Raw genomic sequence first — 25,789 nt, 5'->3', positions numbered from 1 at the left:
TCATCATGCTATAATGAAAAGAAAATTATATTTGCTGTCATATAACTTGGGTGCAAATCCTTGCTCAGTCAGACCCTATAAACCTTCATTACTTATTTTAGATTGTGACAACTAAATGTAATAATGTCTGCAAATATGTGTGCCCAAAAGTCTTGGTGGAGTTTTAAGCTTCAGTAATTTAAAGTAGTTATGAATCTTAGGATCTTAAAACTATATTAAAACTTTTAGGATGCCTTGCATTAGTTAATAGAATAAGAAGATTATATATTTAGGTCTAGAAGCATTATTAAGACCATATAACAAAGTCCTCTCATTTTACAGAAGAAGAAACCAAGGCTCAGAGAGATTAAATGATATTCCTATGGTCACATAAAATTTTAGTTTTGTAAAAAATAAAATGCTTCAATAAAACAGAAAAAAGAGTGGAATTCTTTTTATACCATAAGTTCTTTACTACTGAGAGTATTCAAATAAGTATCAGAAGCAGAATTTAGAACCCAGATGTTGATTCTAGTCTAAAACTAAACGTCAACTTTCACTGTTCTTTAATCTAAAATAGTCAAATTTGGGCTTATGTAATGCTGGAGAAACTGAGCAAGACAGAGATTAGAGAGCAACTCAATAGTTTATTAAATGGAGAGATATACTGGGACCATTGGATCTATGTTTGGTCCCAGGGCTGGACAAGACTATCATCTCAAAGAGTCCAGCTCTAAGTATCCGAGGGCAAGCGAATTTAGGGTTAGGGTTAGCTCTAAATTCGGGCAAGCTTTTTTAAAGGATAACAAGAACAATGACATAATGGGGGAGGTACCTGGATGGGGATAACCTAATGCGGGGGGAGGCACTGTAGGATAACACAATGGAGGAGGTTACTGATTACTGACATTCTAATGACATCTAAAACGGTTAACTCTTTATCCTGTCAAACATGAAGAAGGAATGATTATAACCTAAAGATATAAAATCTTTATCTCATCAGCCATTTAAGAGGTAATGATTATAGCTTGGGGTTTTGGGGCAGAGCAATTGAGGTAGACCTTTATCTCATCAAACTTTAAGAGGGAAAGGTTGTAACCTGAGGCAGAGTAACTAAATAGGACAATGGGGAAACTGGGTCAGGACATCTAAAGGGAACTGTGGCATAACACATATACATTTTCCATAGTATTTTTAAAATTTTTTTTTGGTAATTCTATTCTGGTTTCACTCTGCTAGATGTTTTGAAATTCCCATTTCCTATTCCTTTGGCAATGCAAACTCATTTTAAGGTAACCTAGTAGACAGAGCAGCTAGTTGGCTCATTGACTAGGATGCAAAGGCTGAAATAAGAAATCTAGTCTTTTGAATTCAAATCTGGTTTCAGACACTTACAAGCTGTGTGACCTCAGATGAGTTGAAGCTCTGCCTTAGTTTTGTCATGTGTAAAATGAGCTGGAGAAGGACATGACAAACTCCTCCAATGTCTTTGGCAAGAAAACCCTGAATGATTTCACAAAGTATCAGACATGGTTGAAACAAGTGAACAACATGGGATAAAAAGAATTCTGACTATGGAGGGAGGCAGATTATTTCCAAAATGTAAGAAAGGATTAATCTTTTGGAGAATAATACAAACTATGGTAGATAAATGTAAAAGAAGATTATGTTGTAAAATATGACAGACATGAGGATTTTGGAGAAATGTATGCAGACTTGCATGAACTGATATGTGAAGAAATCAGAATCAGGAGAACAATTTACAGAGTGACTATAATATGAATGAAAATAATACTTAAAGATGAACACTGATTAAATGCAATTGCCAATCTTATTCTGGGAGGACTGATAAGGAAAAACACTTCCCTCCTTGGAAAAGCAGAGGACTTTGGGTAAATAATGGTACACAAGAAATAAGATATGGTTGCTGTATTAGTTTTGGCTAACCATTATTGTTATAAAGGGGGGTTTGTGTATGGGAGTGAAGGATATATTAAGAAAAGCTTGTAGGAAACAAAATGTTTTGAACAGAACAAAAATTCCCCATATAGTGAGTTCCCTCTTACAGAAGCAATTCAAGTAGAGACTGCATAATCTCTTTCTTGTAGAGGAGATTGCTATAATGAATAAGAAGTTGAACTAGATAGTCTCCATCTAAAGTTTCTCTTAATTCTAAGGCTTTATGATTTTATAAGATATCCTGAAGAAGGAAAATTGTGGTCCCTAAATATATCAGATTCTTCAAATGAGTAGAAATGTTACTGATATTTGCTGGTTTTTATTATCCACAATTGTATCACCCTCTTGTTTATTGGTCCTACTCCCTAACTGCTTGTTCATTGTCATTTGCTACCTTTTGCATCTTTGATACTCTCCTAAGACACTTAAGGACACATTTTTTCCTTATATTGTTCTAGGGAGTAGAAGTATTGATTTCAATATCAAATAATACTTTTTTCAAGGTGATTTGTGAAAAATCACTGAAAAATTTGAGTACCTACTATTACACTTGCAGATTAGAGAATAAAACTTCTTTTTTAGGATGACTGGAATTGAAAGAGAAGAAAACAGTCAGAAATTTTCCATGCCATCCAAGAATCCTGTCCAATGATAGCATAGTCATTGTGAGTCACTTCTAGCAAAGAGATGTGCCACCACAAATGTCAATAAGCAATATCATGCCCTCAGACCTCCAGAGCTATGAAGGACCTCAAAGGTCACTTAAATCCAAACCTAATCCAAATTTTAGAAGTGAGGAAGCTGACTCAGAGAGGGTAAGTCCTTTATCTAGGTTTACATAGCTGATTAGTAGGAGCTCTAGAATTAGAATTCCATTTTTTCCACCACATCACCTTGTTTTTATTTTTACTTTATTTTTAATTCTTCCTTGAGACAAATAATGCAATTTAATTCATTATTTTATTTAAAGATGTACATGAACACCCATGTTACAGATAAAGACTAAAGATGATCAGTTATGAAAGAATGGCTTGGGGATGTCTATAATTAACATTTTCATTGTGCAGTGTTTCTCTTGGAAATATATAGGGAAATAATTGTCTTGATTATGAATTGAATTCGAGTGCACTGCAGATACCGCATGGATCTTGTAAATTCCTGGGAAATTCTGAACTAAATTCTCCTAATGGTGACATTGTCTTTTAGGGCACTTTCAGATTTAATCACTGTACTTTGTTCCTGCAACATGTAGTTCGACTTAATTCTCATTCTATTTAAGTATTTCCTTTTCATTTGTAATTTTGCTATCACACTTCAAGGTGAATTTCCAAAAGACTTGATATCCAAAGAAGACCTTGTCTTCAGTTCTTCACAAAGCTTGATTAGTGGTTGCTTCTGTAATGAAAATAACCACATGTACAACAGTAAATGTGTCTACTTGGGCTCTCCAGAAGGATCATTGTCTCTCTTGACACAATCAAGCTATTCTTGTTTTATTTCTTTTCTTCAATTACTTTTTGGTCCCCTTCACTGACGACTTGCAGTTGGTCAACCCGTTGGAGAATTCCTTTAATATTCTAAGAGGAAAATGTTCAAATGGCAATTATAAACATTTAAGTGAGCAAATAATTTAGTATTAGTACTTACCAAATTTATGGCAAGAATAAAGAGTAATACATTTCCCACCCCCTTGACAGAAGACTGCTTTATCAATTTCTAATTCTGCTTGTGGAAATTCTCGTGTTTTATAAATGTCTGAGTTTAAGTGACAGCAGCATTTCCTTGATTTAAAAACAAATTTCTCAGACATTAAGATAAAGCTTCAAATTTCATCTGGTTTATTTTTGTGGTAAAAATCTATATTCCTTTAAAGATTTTAATATGTGTTTTTTTTGTTCTACTTATAGAATTATGAGTTTTTCATTTGTGTGTTTTTTTTAAAAAAGTTATATTTTAGCTCTTTATCACATATATTTAATTTCTCAAAGATTTTTAAGCATCTCCAAATGCCAAGGTAATGGTACCTTATATGGGAAGTACAAGAATATAACTATTCCTCTTGGTTTCTTCAGCCTCTTTCAAGTCTAGTTGAAATCCTCCCATTTGCAAGAAGTCTTTTTTAAGTCTCCCTTAGTGTTAGTGCTTTCCTCCTGATTTTATCTCCAAGAGTAACAATAACAACAACAATAGTAGCTAACATTTATATAACAATTTAAGGTTTGTAGAAGCATTTTACAAGTATTATCTAATTTTATCCTCACAATAATTCTAGGAAGTAAATATTATTACCTCCACTTTATAGATAAAGAAGCAAAAATAGAGTTTAAATGTCCATATTTTGCTCAGGGTCACACTATATAAAAGTAATTTTGTATCTGGGTATTCCTGATTCCAGGTACTCCATGCCATGGATAACTGCCTCGATAAATCTCTAAATTTATCTTTCTTCATCTTATTTGCATATTGTCTTTCTCATTAGACTGTGTTTTGCTTTATATTCCCAAGCACTTAGCTCAATGTCGGACACAAAGCAGGTGCTTAATAAATGTTACTGTGCTTGATTTTGGTATTGTAGAAACAGCACTGAATAGGAACCAAAGAGGAATTCAATTGAATAGAAATTCAAAGAGAACTATGTAAATACTAGAAGGTGATATGAGAGTATTTGAAGTTCACACAACTGGTACTGTCTTACAGGAATTAAATCTTCAAATGCAATGATAAAATGATTTCACATTAGTGGAAAAATAGCTACAATTGTTTCTTCTCCTGGGCATATCTGAAAATGCTGCTGATTGTAATTATGAGTAACAAATTTAACAGCTGTTTAGCAACATGTTGCATTTCTCACTGTTTATAATAGCAAACATTTTTGCCTTAAAAACCACACTCTATCTTTTGCTCCACTTATCTACAAAAATATCTCAAAATAACATCACTGTGGTTAAAGTTCATTTGTAATGAAATAAAAAAAAAAAACAAAAACATAAAACGGGTGTAAGGATACACTATGGCCCTTCTACCTTTCCAGTGGTACATGTGATTCCTCCTCCCTCATTAAGCTATCCAATGACACTCACCTTTTTGCTGTTCCTCCCATAGGATATTCCATCCCTGAAATAAGTGCATTTTCACTATATGTTTCCCACCCCTGAACTTTCTTCCTCCTCATCTTCATCTCTTGGCTTTCCTGGTTTCCTTCAAGTTTCAGATAACTTCATATTCTGTAAGGAATCTTTCCCAGTCCTTAATCTTTGTGCCTTCCTTCTGAAAATATTCCCAATTTATTCTGTAACTATCTTGTTTGCACATAGCTGCTCTGTTAGGCTGCAAGCTAAATGAGAGCAAGGACTGTTTTTTTTTTTCCTCCTTTTTCATTGCATCTTCTGCACTTAGCACAGTGTCTGATACATGGCAAATGAGTGAATGTTTGGAGGGAAAAATGATGCTGGATTTATTGTATTACTTCTTGAGTTTATAAGTGAATTTTTTTTTTAATTGGTAAAACAATTACAAGAAAACAAGGAGTATTTTATGAGACTGATTACTCAAAGCAAGAAAATTAAGAGTTGAAACTAAATCTGACCATAGGGTTTATCATTCAACTTTCACTGTTGAACATATTCATCAGTCATTATTTGCTCACTAATATCTCACTAGATGTTTTAGGTAGACAGGAAAACAGAGAGGATGTGAAGGGAGAGAAAGATGAAAAGAAGAATTCCAGCTAAAGTATTTTCAGGGAATCATTCTGGTTGCTATTATTTCTGACTCCCTCTCTCTCTCCCTCTCTCCTTCACTTTCTCCCTTCTTCCCTCTCTCCTTCCTTTTGTTTCTCTCCCTCCCTTTTTTCTTCCCTCTCTCTTCTTCGCCACTGTCTCTGTTCATCTTTCTGATTCTGTCTATGTCTGTTTCTGTTTTTCTGTGTCTCTCTCTCTGTCTCCGTCTCTCTCTGTATGTTTCTCTGTCTCTATCTCTAGGATGTTGTCTCTCTCTTTCTTTCCTCCCTCCATCTCCTTCTCTCTCTCTCTCTCCTTCTTTCCTTCCCTTCTTTCTGCAAAATTATCCAATGGGACTAGTTATGGTATTGAAACTGATAATATAGGGAAGCTTAAGCAAAAATTTTAAGGTATCACAGCTAATTAAATTATCAAGTATGAGAAATATAAAATAAAGTAAAAATGAGCCTTCTTAGACCAAGAGACATAATGATATGGTCAGAGGTGAAATGGATACACTTTATATCAAGACATTCTCTTGCTTGAGAAGCCTTCTATGTTCTAGCACCTTCTTACCTATGTAACTTCTATAATTTTTCATTATAAATCTCTAATAGTCACTGTTCTCCTCACTAACAATGTCTGCTCCTGATTCCATATTTTTGCTATTCTCTCCATTTAGTGGGCCACATGAATCTTTACAACATTTTCTAGATTCTAGGTATCCTGAAAGGTTACCATATCCTGTTTCAGTCTTCCCTGACTATTTCAGCTCATATGATTCAGGTTCTCAAAAGATAAGAGACACTTGTTTATAAATAACCTTTTATAGCTTAAATATTCAAGGAATAGTAAGTTGTCTTCCAAATAAAACACTTAGTAATACTTGTTAACTTGATTTGTTAAAATTAAAAAAAAATTTGTTGTACTATTGGATGCAACTTTTGGGGAAATATACTTTTTGCATTATGTAGATAAATTTTGTATTAAATCAGATAATGAATGACATTTGTGAAAACAACAGACTAACTCAGGTGGAAGAATATGATCATTTTCATACAAAATGATTTTAAAAGCATAGATGGAGCCTTTAATTATAAAACCACAGGTATAATTTCTGAAAAAGTTAGAATGGACTTTATTTTAATCATAAAACTTTGATTTTTCTTTTCTACAAAGGAGAAATGCTTTTTTCACATAAAACGCATCTTACATAGACCTAGAAGTGTCTGACAGACAGCTTATAGAGTAATTTCATGCTGTTAAAATGCTGAGAGGATGATAGCCATGAAAATAATTTTATGCTATTAAAATGCTAAAAGAGGATAGTAGCAAAGAAAGTAACTTTCTTATAATACTCACTGGAAGTTTGTATTCCTTATAAGTTAAAAGTAAATCTTGAATGAAAGGGTGCTTGAGAAGAGAAGCAACTTCAACTGGCTCCATGTTATTGCTACCTATGACCTGATATACTTTTTTGAAAATCTTTGGAAGAAGAAAAAAAGAAGCTGAATTAATTAATTGATTTTATTTTAATTCATTTATTTTACTAGTATGGGGAATATGAAGATAAAATCCCAAGTTTCAGATGATAGAACTTCTGAGTCTTAGTCACAATAAGTTTTTATTTTCTGTGTCACAATAACTTTTTAAAAGGCATATGATCAGGATCAGGGGTCCTCAAACTACGGCCCGTGGGACAGATGTAGCAGCTAAGGATGATTATCCCCCTCACTGACCTGGCCCCTTATTTAAAAAGTTTAAGGACCCCTGAAGATATTCAGAACAACATGTCTTCCTATATATGAGATCTATAAAAGAGATGAAACAATTATGATGTCATTGCCAACCTCAAAAAAAGTGTTTTCCATCTTTTCATCATAAAAAAACCGATGGTTATCTTGTGCATCTTTTATGCTTTGGAACACCTTAAGTAGTGTTGGAATGGAAATGGTTTCCTTATTCAGAAATTCTGGAACTATTATTTTCTCTTTTCCTCTTTTTGTTTCTTCTACTTCAGGAAGTCCTTCAATTGTTACTGTATCGATGTCAGAGCGAATCTGGGAAAGATGAATGGCAAAATTATTCAGAAGAAAGTGGGGCTGAATTTACAGATTAAACAAAGAAACTTATTTAGGATACACATTTTCCATTTTTATGCAATGGAAATTAATGTGTTTATCACTATTTGGTAACATATACATATGTGTGTGTGCGCACACATACACACATGTTAAAGCTTAAAACTGAATAAAGATTTTGAGGTCACTTTGTAAATACTTGTATATACATACAATATTTAGTTACAAACATACCTCTGTACCTATTAATGCATGTACCTGTTGTTTGTTCCAATAGAATATAATATCCTTAATTGATAGGACTGCTTTGTTTTTTATCTTAGTATCTCCAGAACCTAATGCTCATTGAATGAATGATTACTGGCCAAGTGCCCAAGATGAGAGAATTGCTTTTCTCTATTATTTCTACTATTTGGTCATGACTTTTATATATACATTGATGAACATCTTCTAAAGCTGGCAATTTTCATCTTAAATGAATAATTTAAAATTCTAAAGTTTTGTATGAGAAAAAGAAGCTTTAATGATTCACTTCAATTCTATCACTTTTAGAGATATCTAAGTTCAGGAAGCAGCAGCTTTGTGGCTGTGTGAGAGAAGAGAGATTGCTCATGAACTAAGGTGGCTTAGTTCAGAAAGGCACTTAGGAGTATGTGACAGAAAGGATTGTTCTCTTTCTAATGCAGGTCTTCAAAGAATAGAGATTTTGAGAGTTTTATACAAAGTTAGTGAAGAAGAATTTGGAGATAAATTAATGCTTTCATAGATTAGATAAATAGGTAGCTAGGTGGCACAGTAAATGGAGTACAAGGCTTAGGTTCAAGAAGATTCATCTTTCTGAGTTCAAATCTAGTTTCTGACTCTTGTAAGTTGTGTGATCCTGGGCAAATTATTTAACCCTTTTTGCTTCAGTTATTGAGTTGGAAAAGGCAAAAGCAAACATGAACAACAATTGCAGAATTGAATACATGCTGAATAGATGGCTGAAAAGTAGAAATGGTGCCAATCTAGGCTAGTTTGACTAGTTTTTGAGAAATTGTGAAAATCTGTTAACAAGACATTGTCCTTAAGCAAACAATGATCTTGCTGATCAATGACAAACTGTGTTTACTTTTTATTTTTGTTATCTAATCAGTCTAATGCTTATCATTCTAAGCATTCTCAAAAGTCAGATACTTGGTATTATGTGGTTAAAGGTGTTATAGTATAGAAATGAGTGGTGATTTGTGACACTTTTAAAGCTCCATGAGCCTATGTCATTTGATTTATACTGATTTTATAAGGCTAAAACATAGAATATATGGTCCTGTGATACTCTCATACAGCTACAAAGGAATTTATTGGTCATCTTCTTTGTCTTCTTCCTCCTCCTTGAAATTCTTTTCTTCTTTCTTCTCCTCTTCTTCCTTTTTTTCTCTTCCTTTTCCTCCTCCCCTTCTTCTTTCTCTCTTCCTTCTCCTCTTCCTTCTTTTTTCTTCTCTTCTGCTTCTTTTTAACAGATGGAGAAAATGTAGTTGATTTGCACAAGACCACCTACGTGCTAAGTGGCAGAGCTGGGAATTGAAATCAGGTCCTGGGCTCCTACATTCAGTATTCCTTCTACTTTACTAAGTAGCTTCTCCCATTTTTCCCCCTGCAGTGCTGATAGTGTTCTAAGTATTGTATATACCAAAGTGTTAGACATAGACTAAGTATATAATGCACATATTTTCAAGTTTCCCAAAGACTGCCCAGCTCTTGACAAATATAATGCCTCTTTTCTTTCCTTAAGATTATCTTAGAAGCCATATTCAAGTCAGTTCCTTCACTAAGTAAAATTGGCATAAGTAGCAGAAAGAGTGAAAGAGACCTAGGTAACATCTTTGGTGATTTATGTTGACAACTGAACAAAAAACTGAATTGTTGGATTAGAAAACCCTGAAATTTTCAGTGTTTTAAGTTTTGGAACAGTCTTATTAGGGAGACTTCACAAATAGAAAAACTAAACAGTCAAAATACATGGAATCAGAGTTTTTTTATTGCAAGGGCTAGAGTTATGAAGGATGAAGGTGAAGATATAGCATTTTATTGTGTTTCAGAACACTTGGGTAAGGGGAGGAGGGGGAGGCAAGTGACATGGATGAAACATGAAGTAGCATACACACACACCTCTTTCCCACAATGATGTCTTTCTTGTTCTCTCTCTAGTGGATACATGTATCATACAGTATTCTAATTTAAAACAAAAATGTCATTTGATTAAAAATACCAATAATCTGAAAAAAATAACAAGTATTATACTTTAGAATTGGAAGGGGTATAGAGCTAGTCTCATTTTAGCCCTTCCTCTCTCACTGTCATCAATTCCTTCCTTCCATGTTGCTGTGATGATGGTCTCTGTTGGAATGAATTTTATATTCTTGTTTCCTCGAGTTTGCTCTTGTTTCCACTGTTTCCACTGCTGTTTATGTACTTCTCCATGAAGTCTTTTCTAGCTCAATTCATTCTTTTTAAACTTTTTTTTTTTTTTGGCCAATAGTAGTTTATTTTTCCAAATACATTTTTAGAGATAGTTTTCAACATTCATTTTTTGTAAAAACTTTGCATTTTATTTTTTTCTCCTTCCCTCCTTTACCTATCTTCTTTTCAAGACATTAAGAAATCTCATATAGGTTAAATATGTGCAATCTTTTAAAACATGTTTCCATATTTGTCATGTTGTACAAGAAAAATCAGACCAAAAGGAAAACTAAAACCACGAGAAAGAAAACAAACAGAAAGATGAAAATATTATATTTCTATTTACATTCAGTCACCATAGTTCTCTCTCTGAATGTGATTGGCATTTTCCATTCCAAGTCTATCGGAATTATCTTGAATTACCACACTTAATTTGTTTTTTAGTTCATGTTCCCTTCCATGGTTGTTATACAATTTGTATCACATTAGAATACATTTGATTTTATTCTCTCATCATAAAATCTTTGTCATAAGACTGAAAACTTCTTAGGATTTAGGTCATGTTTTCTTCTTGTTATATTACTCTTGAATATACTTAGGGACACTAACAGTTAACTCAATGTTTGTTGACTAACTGGAAAGGTGGGAATTTGTATTTGGTCAATTGTGTAGCACAAGAGAAGGAAAAAAGAATAAAAGATTATAAATTTGAGTAAAGCAGTATAGATCTAGCAGAGTAGAGATGAATACTCAGATACTAACTAAAGGCTATGATTAGTGCTCTTTCTTCCCCTTTGCTCCTATATGTTTCCATCATATATAGATAGTTGTTTGGGGATTAAGTCTGTCTATCTATCTATCTATCTATCTATCTATCTATCTATTTACATACATCTCTCTCTCTCTCTCATTCCTATAAATGCTCAAAAAAAAGCTTTTTCACCAATGGGCAGAAACATATGTGGAAAGGTATACAGTTATCATATTCAAGAGAGTCCAGTTTTTATAAGCTTCTCAGAGCACAAAAATGTCTTCTCCTGGCTTTGGCTATACAATTAATCATAGAAGTTTGCCCTGGAGTAGAGAGAGGAGGACCTACTTTCAGCATAGCTAGGATATAGCAGAGGCTTCTTTTTTATTTACTCATTCATCAAGTATTTAATTCATTGAGAAGAATAAGGATAATAATATTTAGAACCAGAAGACCCTTAGAAATTATTGCATTAAACTTCTTATTCTATGATTGAGGAAAAATGAGGCCCAGAAAAATTTATCAACTTGGCCAAAATCACATTGGTAGTTTGCAAGAGACTCAGGTTGTTGAATATCAAATCTGTTGCTCTTTCCACGTCCAGGGAAGTTTAATACATCAAGTAACATAACAAAATAGCCATGGACACAGCTGAAAGGGATACTACTAAATCAGAGATTAAGAGAGAAGGCTGGAAGAGCAACATAATTTTTCCCTCTGTAGCAAAAAAGGAAGAATGGACACTATCATTCTAAGGAAAGGGACAATTTTCACAATTATTGCTTTTCCTACCAAAGATTAAAGAGAAGCAATAGAAAAGCAGGCAGTGCATAACTAGGATTATAGAATTTAGAGATGGAACGTTATCTAACCCAGTTCCCAAATTTTATAGATGATAGACTGATAGACTGAGATACACAAAGTAGTTGGACTTGTTCAATGTCATAGTGCTAATCAAAAGTGGATTTGAATCCAGGTCTTCTGATGGCAAAGCCAGTGTTCTTACATGAAACAAAGCTATCTCTTCTTCAGTTTGAAGAAAAAACACTTGTGTGGCCAAGGGCCATCAGGATCTAGTGATTTCCACCACTAGAAAGAGTTGTTAGCTCTTACCGTCACATGTTCTACATCCACACCTCGGGTTTCAACTTTTCGAAAGACGTGGGTTCCGATAGCCAGACTTAGGGCTCTGTAGATTCCTTCCACAGCATTTGGATGACATGCAAAGTAAAGAAGCATCTGAAAATAGTCCACTTCTGGTGGGTCTTTCTTGAAGTCAGCAAACAAGTCAAAAAAAAACTGTCAAAGGAAAAGAATTTTAATTAATTCATCTGAAAGGTAATACAAAGTGCTAGGAGGTTTTATTATATATTCCTAATATAAATTGTGGAGAGCTTTTTTTCCTAAGAAAGGAAAAATGCATAGAATATATTGGAAATTCTTTGAGATCTTTCAGGAAAAATTGGACATGTATATTTATATTGCAAAAAAGAATGCTTTATCAGGAAATATGAATGTACTTTCAAACTCAATTCATCAATAAAACAAAATATTTTTGGAGTCTTTGTTATGGGGAAAACAATGTCTATCCCAGTCTGAGATACTGGAAGATCATTTTTTTCATAGTATGCCATCTATTTTATCAATCCTGAGGCGTTAATTATAGAGTTTATAGATTATTTAGGCCCATATTGACATTTCCCTCCATATTAACATCAATATTTTGGCTATTTCTAAGCCTATTAGCAGAAATAGAGAGAGAAAGAAGCAAAACTAGATTTCTTTATTAATAAGAGGTTTGGTGGGGGCAGTGAGTGGAGTTATCAGAAAAATAATGAGATTGGGGGATTATCTGTAGATTTCAATTTCCTTGCTATGACAAAAAATTGGTTGTGTATTTAAATTGAACTGCTCTTATAAAGTCCCACATGATTAAATATATTATTATTTAAGATTATAATTTTTAATTGTTGCAATTATACATAATATACAATACGTACAATTATATACAAGTATACAATAGATACAATTGTATAATGCTTTATGATTACAAAGTGTTTTACATCAAATATATCATTTAGACCTCTCAACAACCTAGCCAAAGAGCACAAATCTTAGAGAGTGACTCATTTAATACCATCCATTATGTGATAGAAGGCACACACAAATAAGACTTTAAAAATGGGAAAAAATTATGTCTCCTCAACTAACAGGAAATTTCTTTCATATTTAAATAAATTAAAAATTGTCCTCAAAGGAGACAGCTATCTTTTACATAATCTACATAAAATTTTGTACAACAGGTTCAACAAACATTAGTTAGAGATATGAGTAAAGTCAGAAAGAAGGTGTTATTTTCTCTAGTCTCTGAAAAAGAGCAGGCTTTCCTCCTTGTCAATACTATTTCCTCTACTTGTACCATCAATTTCATCCATTCCTAATGCCTTTGGCAATGACTGGTCCTTACCATCAGTTCTTTTCATTCCTTCTCTTTCTCTCTCCTTAAAAAATTCTTGACTCTTCCACACTCAGCTTTCATACCATAACTCTTCTCCTTTTCAGAATCAAATTTCCACTGACCCTTTTTTATTCTGCTTTTTTTTCATGTCCTACTACTTCTTAACTCTTTGCCTCTGATAGAATTATCTGGTTCTCTTCAAGATCAGATTTTTTTTTTAAAATTCAGATCTTTTAAAGGCCATATGTGAGGACTTTTCCCCTTCAATTCTCATCCTTCTTATCTTTGTAACTCTTAATGCTATTGAATGCCCTTTCCTTTTCCAAGTCTTACGGTTTTTCCTGGTTCCCATCATTTTTCTTTGTTAAGCATATTTTATCCCTAATTGAATTAATTTACTCTATTCTGGCTCTTTACTTTCTTCTCTACATTTTTTTTTTTTTACAGTCATCTTATTAAATCCAAAAGATTCAGTGATCATTTCTTTGCATCTGACTCCCAAATCTCTCTCTATACTATCTTGAGCTCTATCTGGCCATTTCTATCTGCAAGTCTTGTAGGCATTTCAACATGTCCAAAATGGAACTCCACCACTACATGTCTCTCCCCCAAACTTATAATTTTCAAGTATATTCTTATCTTTTTAGTTCCTCAACCTCAGAATTTTCATGAACTTTTCCTTCTCTTTTACTTCACATATTTCCCTTTCCAAATCTTCTCCCATGTCAAAATAATTCAACTATGGCATTCTTTTACTTGAAAATCTTCAGTAACTCAATGTTTCCTTTAGGATAGAATACAAACTCTTCTATTTTGAAACCAGTCTATTCCATTTCCATCTTGATTTTAGACAATGCTTCACACATAGTTTCAGTGTATCTGGTTTTCTTGCTGAAGCTAAGCTCATCAAGCTAATTTTTGCTTTTGTACCATTGCATAACTTGGTCATCATGCCAGGAATCCACTCCATCCATACTTTTACTCTTAGAATATTTAGTTTCCTTCAAGGTTCAATTCAAATACTGTCAGGGGAAGCTTGTTCTCATTCCTTCAGGTTGTTTGTTCTGTTCCTTTTCTCAACTTGTGTTGTGTTTAAAAATGTTATATTTCCCTAGTTGAATATAAGCTCCTTAAGGTAACAGGTTGTCTTTTTTGGTTTTTATTTCCAATATTTACTATTGTACTTTGTTCAAGGGGGGTGAAGCTAAGAATAAGACATAAGGAGGATGAATGGAATAAGTATTAAATGACTACCATGTACCAGTACTTATTTGAACCCTGTGAGTCAGGAAATGTTGAGGTAGAGACTAAGTGACTTGTTCAGGGTCACTCAACTTGTAAGTATCTAAGGTCAGATTTCTGACTCCAGGCCCAATGTGTTATACACTGTTCCACATAGCTACCTAATTGGTATGTATTAAAGAAAATTAGGGATATGACCTATGAATAGAAAGCGGCCAGTGTATAGGATCACAAAATTTCAAAATCTTAGCTGAAGGGCCCTCAGTGATCATCTAATCTAATAAAAGCAACTAACCTGCAACCTACTGATAAGCTGTCATCTAACTATCGTTTTGAAATGGACAAAGGACTGGCTCCCTCGGTCTTAGCTTAAAGGACCCAGAGAAGGGTCTGCTCAATTAGATTAGGGGACTTCTTTTGCACTTCAAAGTGCCAGATCAACAATGCTCCCAAGGATATCTGTTCCATGAGGGTGGTCACCTAACCCTGATCCTTATCTATGTTAAAATATCTGCCTTTGTATCTTTCTTCCTGTAAAGTCGAGTTACTGTTTAATGTCAAAATATGCCAGCAAGGGTGAACAAGAATGCTTATAAGGCTGTCCCTACTTCAGTTGGACACAGAACCATGCCAGAATTCTACTGGAGGTCCGTCCTGGCCATGCACACCATCTAGGCCAGTTATAAATAAATTATTTCTAAATTATGAATTACTATGGCCGTCTTGAATTTTATTGCCTGGGCTATTTCAGTTTGAAAACCTCTAGTGAGGGGCTAGGAATCTACTTTTAGATACTTCTAATTATTAACCAGTTATTCCTTGCCTCAGGCTTAAATCTACCTCTCTGCAACTTCTATCCATTGCAACTGGTACTTTGAAAACTTTTAAGCATTACATGAGTATGAATTTTCTTGCTGTTATTGTCTGGGGTCATTATCAGAAAAGTCAGTAAAGTTGAATGGGATCTGTAAAGCATGAAAAAGAATATTGAGGAGCTAGAGAAAAAGACATTATAAGGAGGGGAGAGAAAGCAGTGGAGTTGCTTGTTGAAACCTGAACATAAAGAAGTGAGTTGTGGCTGTCAGGGGAAGAGGATGTGAAAACAAGTTTGGTGACTAGATTATTCAGCTGGTGATTTAAGATTGAGGCTCAGAAATCATCTGGGATAATCAAAAGCAATCTTGGCCCATACCCAGGGGCCACTGGAGCAAGTGAGACAGAGGTGTGTGTGGCATATTTTCTACTCATAGACTGACTTTCTGGGACAGAAATCGGGATACTGGCTCCCTTCCTAACTTGGAGATCACTCTTTCCCTTCTTCCCATTTCTCTTCAGTTACTCTCTTTTCAATGCAAAGTTCTTGGTTCCCCTTTCTTCCAATTATGAGCAGGGCTGTAGGCCTTTGAATGTGCCACCAATTACAACTGAATGAAAAATCTTATTGTATGAAGCTTTTTTATAGGTATTGTACTTACCATCAAGGTAATTTCTTTTTTATCAAATGAAGAACTTTAAGATATTAGCTGATATATTCACAATGTGAGAGCATTTTTTTGGAGAATTTAAAATATCTTATGGTCCTGAACTTGAGAAACACCAAAGAAATATAAAGATTTTTTTTATAGGCCAATATACTTAAACTTGAACTTTGAATTACTTATGCAAAGAAGAGATAAAGAAGGTTGTAATGCAATATAAAAGAATATTTGAATGGTTTTTGATGTGGCACTCAGTAAAATGGAAAATTAATCTAGTTAGTGTTGCTATTTTTATTATGTTATCATGATCCAATTAGAACAATTTCTTTTTAACTGCTTGTGAACTTTCTTGCCATTGTTTTAACAAGAAATTGTAGCCACCAACATTTTACAAATGTTTTAAGTACTATCTTGTGTGATGAATTCAAGGGCTTAGCATATATACAAAATTGTGCCTGAAATTGCCTACTTCAGGGATTTAATTTCTGTGCCCTTAGTTAATTCAAATTTTTCACAAATGGATGGATGTTAGACACTTGTCTGCTATAAAACTATTCATATTGTCCTCTATTCAAATCTCCCATCCTTCTTTACTTACATTATTCTTGATTATCTAGAATTCTGCCCTCATATAAGAATATTGATAGATGGGGTTGGGAAATTAAATATTTTGATATATTAATATTTCTGAAAGTAAACATTTATACCAAAGTCAAACTAGTTATGCTATTTCCATTTTATTTTGTGCACCAAGACTTAAGAGCATCATGGCTACTAGGAATATCAAATAAATTAAATCTGATCATGCAAGATATATAAAATTCAGTATGTTTTTTTTTTAAATTACAGGACACTGATATTATTATAGTGAAATGAAAAAAAAAAACCCTAGAAGTTCTAAATAAAATGTTTTAGAAACTTTCACAAACATATGTAAATATGTATAAATACATAATAGTATATAAACATATATGCATGCGCACATATATATTTTTGGATTTCATTTCTCTAAACTTCTAGATTTTATTTTTTGCAGTTTTGTAAATGACTATGTGTCTATGTACCTAGATATCTATGTATCTATCTATCTACCCACATATATCAAGACTGGTTATATTTTGACCTTTCACTCAGGGAGGCTTCACTTAAAAGGAGGAAAAATAGTTAGGCAAAAGAAACTGATAGCAATATTCCATAACCAATTTCTCTCCTGCTTTCTTCTTACCCCCAATCAAATCTCTCTAAAGAAAGGAGAGACAAACAATTCCTCACTTCTTCTCTGGGACCAAATTTCCTTATTATAGTTATATAGAAGTTGACTTCATTGTAGCATTCTTTTCAGTTACATTTTTTTCTAGTCACTGCATATATTATTTTCCTGGTTTTGTTTACTTTATTCTACATCATTTTGTAGCAGTACTCTCATATTTTTTGGAATTTCTAATATAACATTATTTAATTGTATGCACCATTTTTTGTTTATTCATTCTCCAATTAGTGGGCTCTCATTGTTTCCAGGTTTTGCTTTCTTGCTTGTTTTTGTTTCTTTTTTTAAATCACTAAAGGTACTACTATATATGCCTTGTTATTTATTGTGGTCTTTCAGTCTTTGACCTTCTTGGGGCATGTGATTAATAGTAATGTTTATCATTTTGTTTAATCCCCTCATTTTCTTATTTGTCAAAGTTCATATGGCTAAGTAATTTTTAGAACTTGAGCTAAATAAAACCTGTGTCTCCCAAATTATAGCCCAGGCTGTAACTAAAGAACATGTTGTAGAAATTGCAAAATATCCCATATACTGGTAATGAAAACCAAAACTATTTTCAGAAACATTATAACAGTCAATTAAAAAATTCAATAATTACCTCTATAAGATGCTCTGGTCTATTATATGGTAAAGGTTCAAGTGGGTCTTCTGGAATTTTGACATCTTTATCACCTGTAAACCACAAGCCAACCTACATAATAAATAAAAGAAATATAATTATTTTATTTCATTATTTTTCATTTAGCAGAAATTTTTTTCTAAGTAAACCAACATAATTTATCTCTCTGTATTTAGGATTGTTGCATATATTTTGGATGATAGATTTTTGATGTTTTTGTTTAAAAGTAACATCACATCTAAGTAACTGCAGCATATATAATCTTGTGTAGTGAGATAAGTTATGGAATTGGAGCCAGAGAACCTAGATTTAGCTAGATAGCATAGTGGATATAGTGCTGAGCCTTATTAGCTGTGTAACTCAACTTTCCTAATAAGCAAAATAGGGATAATAACATAAGTAAATGCCAAAGCACTATATGAATTTTAGTTATTTTTATCATTATTCTGGTGATGCTTCTTAATACCTGAGTGTCTTTAGGCAAAGTATTTTACTTCTTTGTGTCTCAGTTTTTGTAATTAGAAAAGGAGGGGGGGGCTCAGTTTGAAATTGAAGATCTAAAGGTTTCTTTTAGATATCAGTTTATGGTCTTTTATAATTATGTTTCGGGTACTCCTACTATCACTGAATAGTCTTATTTACTTTCTTGCTTCCAGACTTCCAGAATTAGTGGTCAACATTTCATGTTTTAATTTACTATTTGTGTTCTTCCTTTATTTTTCTTAGCCCTCTTTCTTTATTTATTCAGTATCTACAAGTTTACTAATATTTTCAGGTTATCAGTGAGTTTAAAATTTTCTAAATTCAGTATTTTCTTCTTCTTCCTCATTATTGAGCCTGGTAGCATCTGACATTGTTTATTGTCTCCTCCTTTAAATGTTTTTCCTACCCAAGTTTCTGGGACAAGATACTCTCTTGTAAACTTCTTCCTTTGCTTCTCCTTCTCTAAATCCTTCACAGGCCCATCTTTCTTCGATGAGAGAGTACTTAGTAACCAATCTCCTCTCTTTCTAAAGCTGATCTCTCAGCAATCTCATCCATTCTTAATATTTCAGCCCTTACCTCCAAATGCAAGATGAATCCTAAGTCTTTATCCCCAGAACTGATAACTTCTGGGTTCTAGTCCTACATTTCTATAGCATCTTAACTTTTATTTATGTTATGTTATTTTATATTTATGCTATTATTATTACATATTAGTATTACAATTCAAAACAACCTTGTCTTCTCTACATGTCATCCCATTCCATCAATGACAAATTCTTTTTTATGACTTTCTGATTTCTAATATTGACACTACCATCACTTGTTTACTCTGGCTCAAGATTCTGGAATCAATTATCTTTGACTTTTTCTCCTTCACCTTACTTAGTCAATTTACCAACAAATCTTTCTAACTTCCTATTTTTACCTTCAAAATGTCTATTATATTTTATTCCTTCTTTTCCATTCTCATTGGTACTATTCTATTTTATACTTTTATTCCTCATCCTTGGGGGAGTGCTATAGATTACAAACTGTTTTGCTTTCAACCTCTCCCTGAAACATAGTAAAACAATCTTTCTAAAATACTGTTTTCATAAATATGAGCATAGTAGTTTTTCTTGAAATTTTCTAATTGCCAGTTATTAGGGCAATTATCAAGGCAAAGTGCCATGCTTAGAATAGAGTCTAAATAAATATATATTTAATGAATGAATCAATGACTTCAATTTGATACAAAGGCTTTAATTAAAAGTCATCTACTTCAACCCCTTTATGATTTGAAGTTGACAACTGAGTTTCACTGAGGTTAAATTCCTTGACCAAGTTCTTACAGCGAGTAAGTGACAGAGACAAGATTTAAACCTAGACCTTTCTATCCCTCTAGTGATGTAAAACTCAAGTAGAAATGGGACCATGAAAGTATAAAAAAAGATCCTTGTAAATTACATGTTAACTTAAGTTTTATAATGTATAATCTATGTCTGATTGTATTTTTATCAATTTTATCAAATTTTTCCAATTACATTTTAATCTAGTTTGGCTGCATTACAGAATATGGTGGACTGCATGTGGATCCTCAGCTGCATATTTGATTCACGTCTGCACTATACCATGTTGATAGATGTTGAATTTAGGGGACTGGATGACATGCAGAATAAAATTGTCTAATAGATAGTTAGAAATGCATAATAACCTCGGGGTAAAGAGAGATAAATGTTATGCAATGTAAGTCTTTTTTTTTTCCTGAGGCAGTTGGGATTAAGTTACTTGCCCAGGGTCATACAACTAGGAAGTATGTGAGACCAGATTTGAACTTGGTTCCTTCTGACTTCAAGACTAGTGCTCTATCCACTGTGCCACCTAACTGTCCTGCAATGTAAATATTGTAAACAGATATGGATTTGAAATTAATTTGCATGGAGATGGCTGAAACTTTGGGAGTAGATGAGATGATTAGGGAGAAGAGCTAAGACAAAAACTTAGAGACAAAAGGATGATAAATGTTATCACGAATCTTGAAAGATTACTCTATACTTGCTATCTTTACTTCTCCACCATCTACTCATATCTTAACCCCTGACAATATAGCTTGCAAATTCTTATAATTTTATTGATCAAGCTCTTTCTGACATGAGACCTGAGTGACAAATTCAGTGGGCCTTTTCTGTTTACCTTCTTTGACCCCCTCTGTAGACTGGACATGGTATTCTCTTCATGCTTTTTTTTTTTTTTTTTTTTTTTTTTAGTAAACATTCTCAGTGTTTAACAATGAAGGTAGGAGAATTCTGGAAATATGGCAGAACAGGTTAAAAAATCACAAGCTCTTCAGATTTCCCCAATGAACAAAGCAAAATTGTGCCTAAGGACAAAAATAGACTGATAGAAAACAAAACAGATTCAGGGCAGAATAAGAGTCCTCCTGGGACAATCTAAGAAAACTGGAAGAGCAACTCCAAGTCTCTGGTTTAACTAAGTGTGAGGTATAAACACCTCTAGTCTATCTCTGCAGAAACAACCAGTAGGGAGCCCTGGGGCTAATTAGGTTTAGCGGTAACCTCAGTTTGAACAACAGGAACTTTCACTTCCCCAGTAGTGACAGGAGTTGGGAGTCTAAATCTAGGAAGACTGAGGGAATTTCAGTTGATTAGGAATGGGAGGCCTTGCTGTGCTGCAGAATTGCAGCCCTGGACAAGAAGGCACCAGCATACCTGGTGAGTGCAGAAGCAGTGGGACAGGGACAATGCCAGCTGGGGGCCCTTGCAAGAAAGATGGAATTTTTGAATTAAGAGTTCCAGGTCAGAGGGGAGAGCTGAAGTGAAACTAGAATTACCACCCTTCCTACCACGTGATTAGAGGAGATATCAGTAATTCTCAAAAAAAAAAAAAAAAAAAAAAAAAAAAAAGAACAGACAAAGGGGAAAAAAAAACCTTATTATGGGAATAGGGAAAATAGGATTCATCTTCAGAGGACAATAATGAAGTAAAAAAAGTCTATTCTACCCCAAAGAATAACATTAAATGGGGGGAGGGAGTTAAATAGAGAACAATATGTATATACCTACATACCTACATATACACACATATATCTATCTATATTTATATATCTATATATACTATGAAGGATATTGTATCCTCCAAAATCTATAAAGAAATTAGGGGGGAGAAAATAGAATGTCTGATATAGAAGGCTGTGTAGATTTATGGCAGTGGGACAAGATGTATAGCTTAATGGGAATGGGATAAAGATGGAGGAAAAAGGTGGGGAGAGAAGATAAGCGAGGGATCCATGGGTGAGGCTCAGCCAAGTAATAGCAAGGCAAGTTAAGGAGTAGAATTAAAGGAGAAGAGTTAACACAGATAGGAAATAAGAAATATATACAAACACTATAACAAAGATCAAGAGTAGAATTCACTAGAAAAAAAAAAGGAGGGCTAGTAATTATTCATTTCAGACAAAGTCAAACAGATTCAGTCAATAGAGAATTCTATATTATATGTCAGCAATATTAATATTGTTTTAGATGCATATCTACACATGTATAAATACATATGCAAATCTATGTATATATATGTGTGTGTATGCATGTAGATATATGTATTTGGGTAGACAGATATAATGTATGTGGGTGGATGTGAAAAAAATAGATAATGTGTATATATATATTATATATATGTATATGTATACATATATATAATATATATATAAATATGTCCATGTTTAACTATAACCTGCTCAGGAGAGATGGGGAGGGCTGAAAAGGATAAAAAAAGAATAAAGTAAAGGGTGTGCATCAGAAAACAAAAGAATAACCTATAAGGAAGCAAAGAAAAGATGGACAATCATGAATATATAATCTCTTCTATTATATATGCTTTTTTGAAATGGAAATTAATTGATATATATTTTGAATTCTTTCTGATGTTCTGAACACATGACCATGTTTTGTTTTGGTTTTGTTTTTATTTTCTTTTTCTATTTTTCTTTTCTTGTTTTGTATTTAGTTTTCAATAAATAAAAACAATAAACCTCTATGAAGTTGGAGGAAAGAGAAAGGATAATGATCTGAGGTATCATCAGGGTCAAGAGAAATTTTTATTATCAAGATGAAAAGACCTGAGTACTTTAGGAAAGAATGTGTTTGTGTGTGTGTGTGTGTGTGTTTGTGGTGTGTGTATGTGTGTGTGTGTGTGTATGTGTGTGTGTGTGTGTGTGAGAGAGAGAGAGAGAGAGAGAGAGAGAGAGAGAGAGAGAGACACAGAGAGACAGAGAGACAGAAATACACAGAGAGAAACAAGGAAAGAGAGAGAGAGAGAGAAACACACAGAAGATATGGAGGGGGGGAGAGAGAGAGAGAGAAAAAGAGACAGAGAGACAGAAATACACAGAGAGAAACAAGGAAAGAAAGAGAGAGAGAAACACACAGAAGATATGGGGGAGAGAGAGAGAGAGAGAGAAGAGAGAGAGAGAGAGAGAGAGAGAGAGAGAGAGAGAGAGAGAGAGAGAATATATCAGGGACAGAGAAACAGAGATAGAACCAAAGATAGAGAACAACAGAGAAACAAAGAGACAGATACAGAAACTGAGACAGAAATGCAGGGATACATGAGAGATAAGAGGGAGAGAGAAAGAAAAATGAGAAAAGGAGAGGACAAAAAGTTTAAAGATGCAAGAGACAGCATGATTGAGATGGAACAAGATGACAGGTGTGAGAAGAGAACAAAGGTACAGGTTAAATAAAAGGTTAATTTTAACATGGAGAAGGGTCACCTCTTCCTCTGAAACTAGAGGCAAGGAGGAGTGAGATTCAAAGGAATAGAAGTAGAGGTGTGGAGTATGGAGAGTGGCTAGAAGACTTAAGTCAGTGGCTTGAGGAGAGTAGAATGTTTGGAGCAGTCATGAGAGTGCCAAGCTATTCTGTGAACACTTCTTTGGCACATAGGCTACCAAAGACCTCTCTTCTGTCTGGATTCTAATCTTAGAATAACACTTAGCTTAGAATAACACATTAGCTCTTTTTTATATAAAGTCTTTTAAGTTCAGGTATTCTTATGAATAGACTAATCTGCTGCTTCAATGTGCACTACAAATGAATCTTGATTCCTGAAGGCTCAGAGTGTAGCTTTTGATGGGTTCTGGATGTGAAGTCTGGGTTAGAACCTTGGATATCTTAGAATCAGCAGGAGTCAGGATAAGCAAAAGTCCTTGGTCTTTATTCTTGGTCTTTAGGGGGAGAAGTGAAAGGGATGGACACAAGCTCTCCACAACTTCCCTTCTTTTCCTCCACCACCAAAGTGACTCTGGCTTATCTTACTCCATCCCCTAATCCCTCCTACAATTCTCTGTATACACCAAAAGATTGAACCAGCACAGAATAGTGAGAAGGGCCATTTTCCAAGCATATGCTGATGGAGTATTGGCCAATACGTAATTAGCCTTAAGTGTTCCATTGTCTGATTCCAGTGCACCTATTCAGAGTTTCAGCCCTTTACATTGGATAACTGAAAAGACTTAACCACATGCACCTAACAATGAACCAGGCTGGATCTGGTTTGGTTCTAAGTACCACTACATGAGATCTTAACACTGGCAGATTCTTTTGCAATTTGGGAGCCTATAAATATTGCATTGGTAGAGGTGAAGCTACAGATCTCTTGCTGTATTGATGACATCTAATCTCATAGTAGGCACTCAATAAGTATTTGTTGATTGGTTCCTAGTTATTGATACCTTTCAGAATGCACAATTTCTGAGAATCCCTCAAAAGAAGGGATAGGTATAGTCTAGTCCCATACCCTCTCCTTTTTCACTACAGCAAAATGACTTGCTTTTGATGCTCAGTTGTTAAAGATGGTTGGCTTAATTAAGAATCAATTGAAGCTAAGGATTGCTTATCTACAAACATATCTTTTAAACCAGCAATCATATTTTCAAATTCTGTAATATTCTTGCATTTTTCTTATTTATGAAAAGTACAAATTATATCATTTTAATATAGAGATTACTGTCTCAAAATATTTCACATTTAAGAAAGGAAATAATTATAATTTGATCCTAGGAAGAAAAATCAAGCATTTCTTAAGTACCTACTATGTTTCAAGCACTGCTCTTGCTAAGTGCTGGAGAAACAAACAAACAAAAAAAAGAAATAGTCCTTGCTTGTAAGTAGTCAAGATTTTTTTTGGTGGAGACATATGTATGTATGTAAAATATGTGAACAAATATGAAAAAATAAACACAAAGCTTTTTTTTTTGGAGGGATGTACTAGCAGCAAGAGAGATTTAGAGAAATCTTATGTTAGAGGTTACATTTGAGCCGAACTTTGAAGGAAACTAGATTCTCTAAGAAGCTGAAGTTAGGAGAAGATGCATTCCAGTCATGGGGAACAATCTGTACAAAAGCATGGAGAAAAGAGATTAGTTTTGTATGTCAAGAACAGCAAGCAGGGAGGTTAGGCAGGACTGTAGCCTGCATGAGAGGAAATAGTGCATAACAAGCCAGGAAAAGTAGGGGAGTAACCTGTTGTCAGCCCCCTCTGTGCTTTAGGACTATTACTTTAGCAGTTGTTTGGAGAATGAATTAACTAAGGGAGAGATTTTAAGCAAAAACACCAATTATGAGACTGTTTCCAAAAGTATGAGCAAGGCAGGATAAAGGTCTAAAAATAGTTTTAGAAAAAAAAGAGTGTCAATTGTAGCTGCATAAAAATCTTAATGTTTGCACAACTAAGTAGGTAAGGTTCAAATTGATAAGGTAGGCTAAGTCAACCACATCCTGTTTTACTTGATTATTACATGATTACTTTTAAAATATGGAAATATCTTGAGCTCTGTCTCTAAAATATGGCCAGACAATCTTAAAGCCCTACTTTTCTGTATAGAACAAATATCCTGGAACTTTTGACTCATTAACCCTATAATACTGCTGACTGATAAAATATGAGTCAGTAATTTGAAAACAAAAAATTCTCTTGGAGTAAAACCTCTACTTGTGGCAAAGGGCAGTATGTGAATGATGAAGATGATGGCAAGGAAGCTCAGAAGGACATTTTCTTGTTATATTTTTCAATTGCTGAATCTATGTACACAATTGCTTCACCTGATTTCAAAAGTTTGGCATTTTATTATATCCTTGAAGTTAGAGTCCTTAAGTTGCTATGAATTTGCAGTTATGCAACAACATAAAAATAGGATACAAAATAATGATAGCCCCACAATAGGTACATCTACCCAGTCAAGGTCATGATTCAAGGATGGCAATCTATATTTGATGAAAATGCTTTATGAATTCATTTATGTTTATTTACTCT

The 25,789-nt window shown here is 33.8% G+C and overlaps 1 protein-coding gene across 9 annotated transcripts in view; it reads right to left on the bottom strand.

The window, feature by feature from the left end:
* Positions 1 to 2,832: 2,832 nt before the first annotated feature.
* Positions 2,833 to 25,789, bottom strand: part of SPEF2 (sperm flagellar 2) — a 235,389-nt gene continuing 212,432 nt past the window's right edge. For all 9 annotated transcript variants that reach the window (XM_051989705.1, XM_051989711.1, XM_051989718.1 and 6 more), the window contains 5 exons: positions 17,975 to 18,067; positions 12,042 to 12,227; positions 7,508 to 7,717; positions 7,020 to 7,142; positions 2,833 to 3,515 (listed from right to left, as the gene is read on the bottom strand). In XM_051989705.1, coding sequence (XP_051845665.1) covers positions 3,432 to 3,515; positions 7,020 to 7,142; positions 7,508 to 7,717; positions 12,042 to 12,227; positions 17,975 to 18,067 — 696 coding nt within the window. In that variant the 3' untranslated portion in view covers positions 2,833 to 3,431. The remainder of the gene's footprint in view (positions 3,516 to 7,019; positions 7,143 to 7,507; positions 7,718 to 12,041; positions 12,228 to 17,974; positions 18,068 to 25,789) is intronic.

Source organism: Antechinus flavipes, chromosome 1 (genome assembly GCF_016432865.1).
Source record: "Antechinus flavipes isolate AdamAnt ecotype Samford, QLD, Australia chromosome 1, AdamAnt_v2, whole genome shotgun sequence".
In the NCBI taxonomy this organism is placed as follows: domain Eukaryota; kingdom Metazoa; phylum Chordata; class Mammalia; order Dasyuromorphia; family Dasyuridae; genus Antechinus; species Antechinus flavipes.
This window is presented reverse-complemented; position numbering and strand designations above follow the sequence as displayed.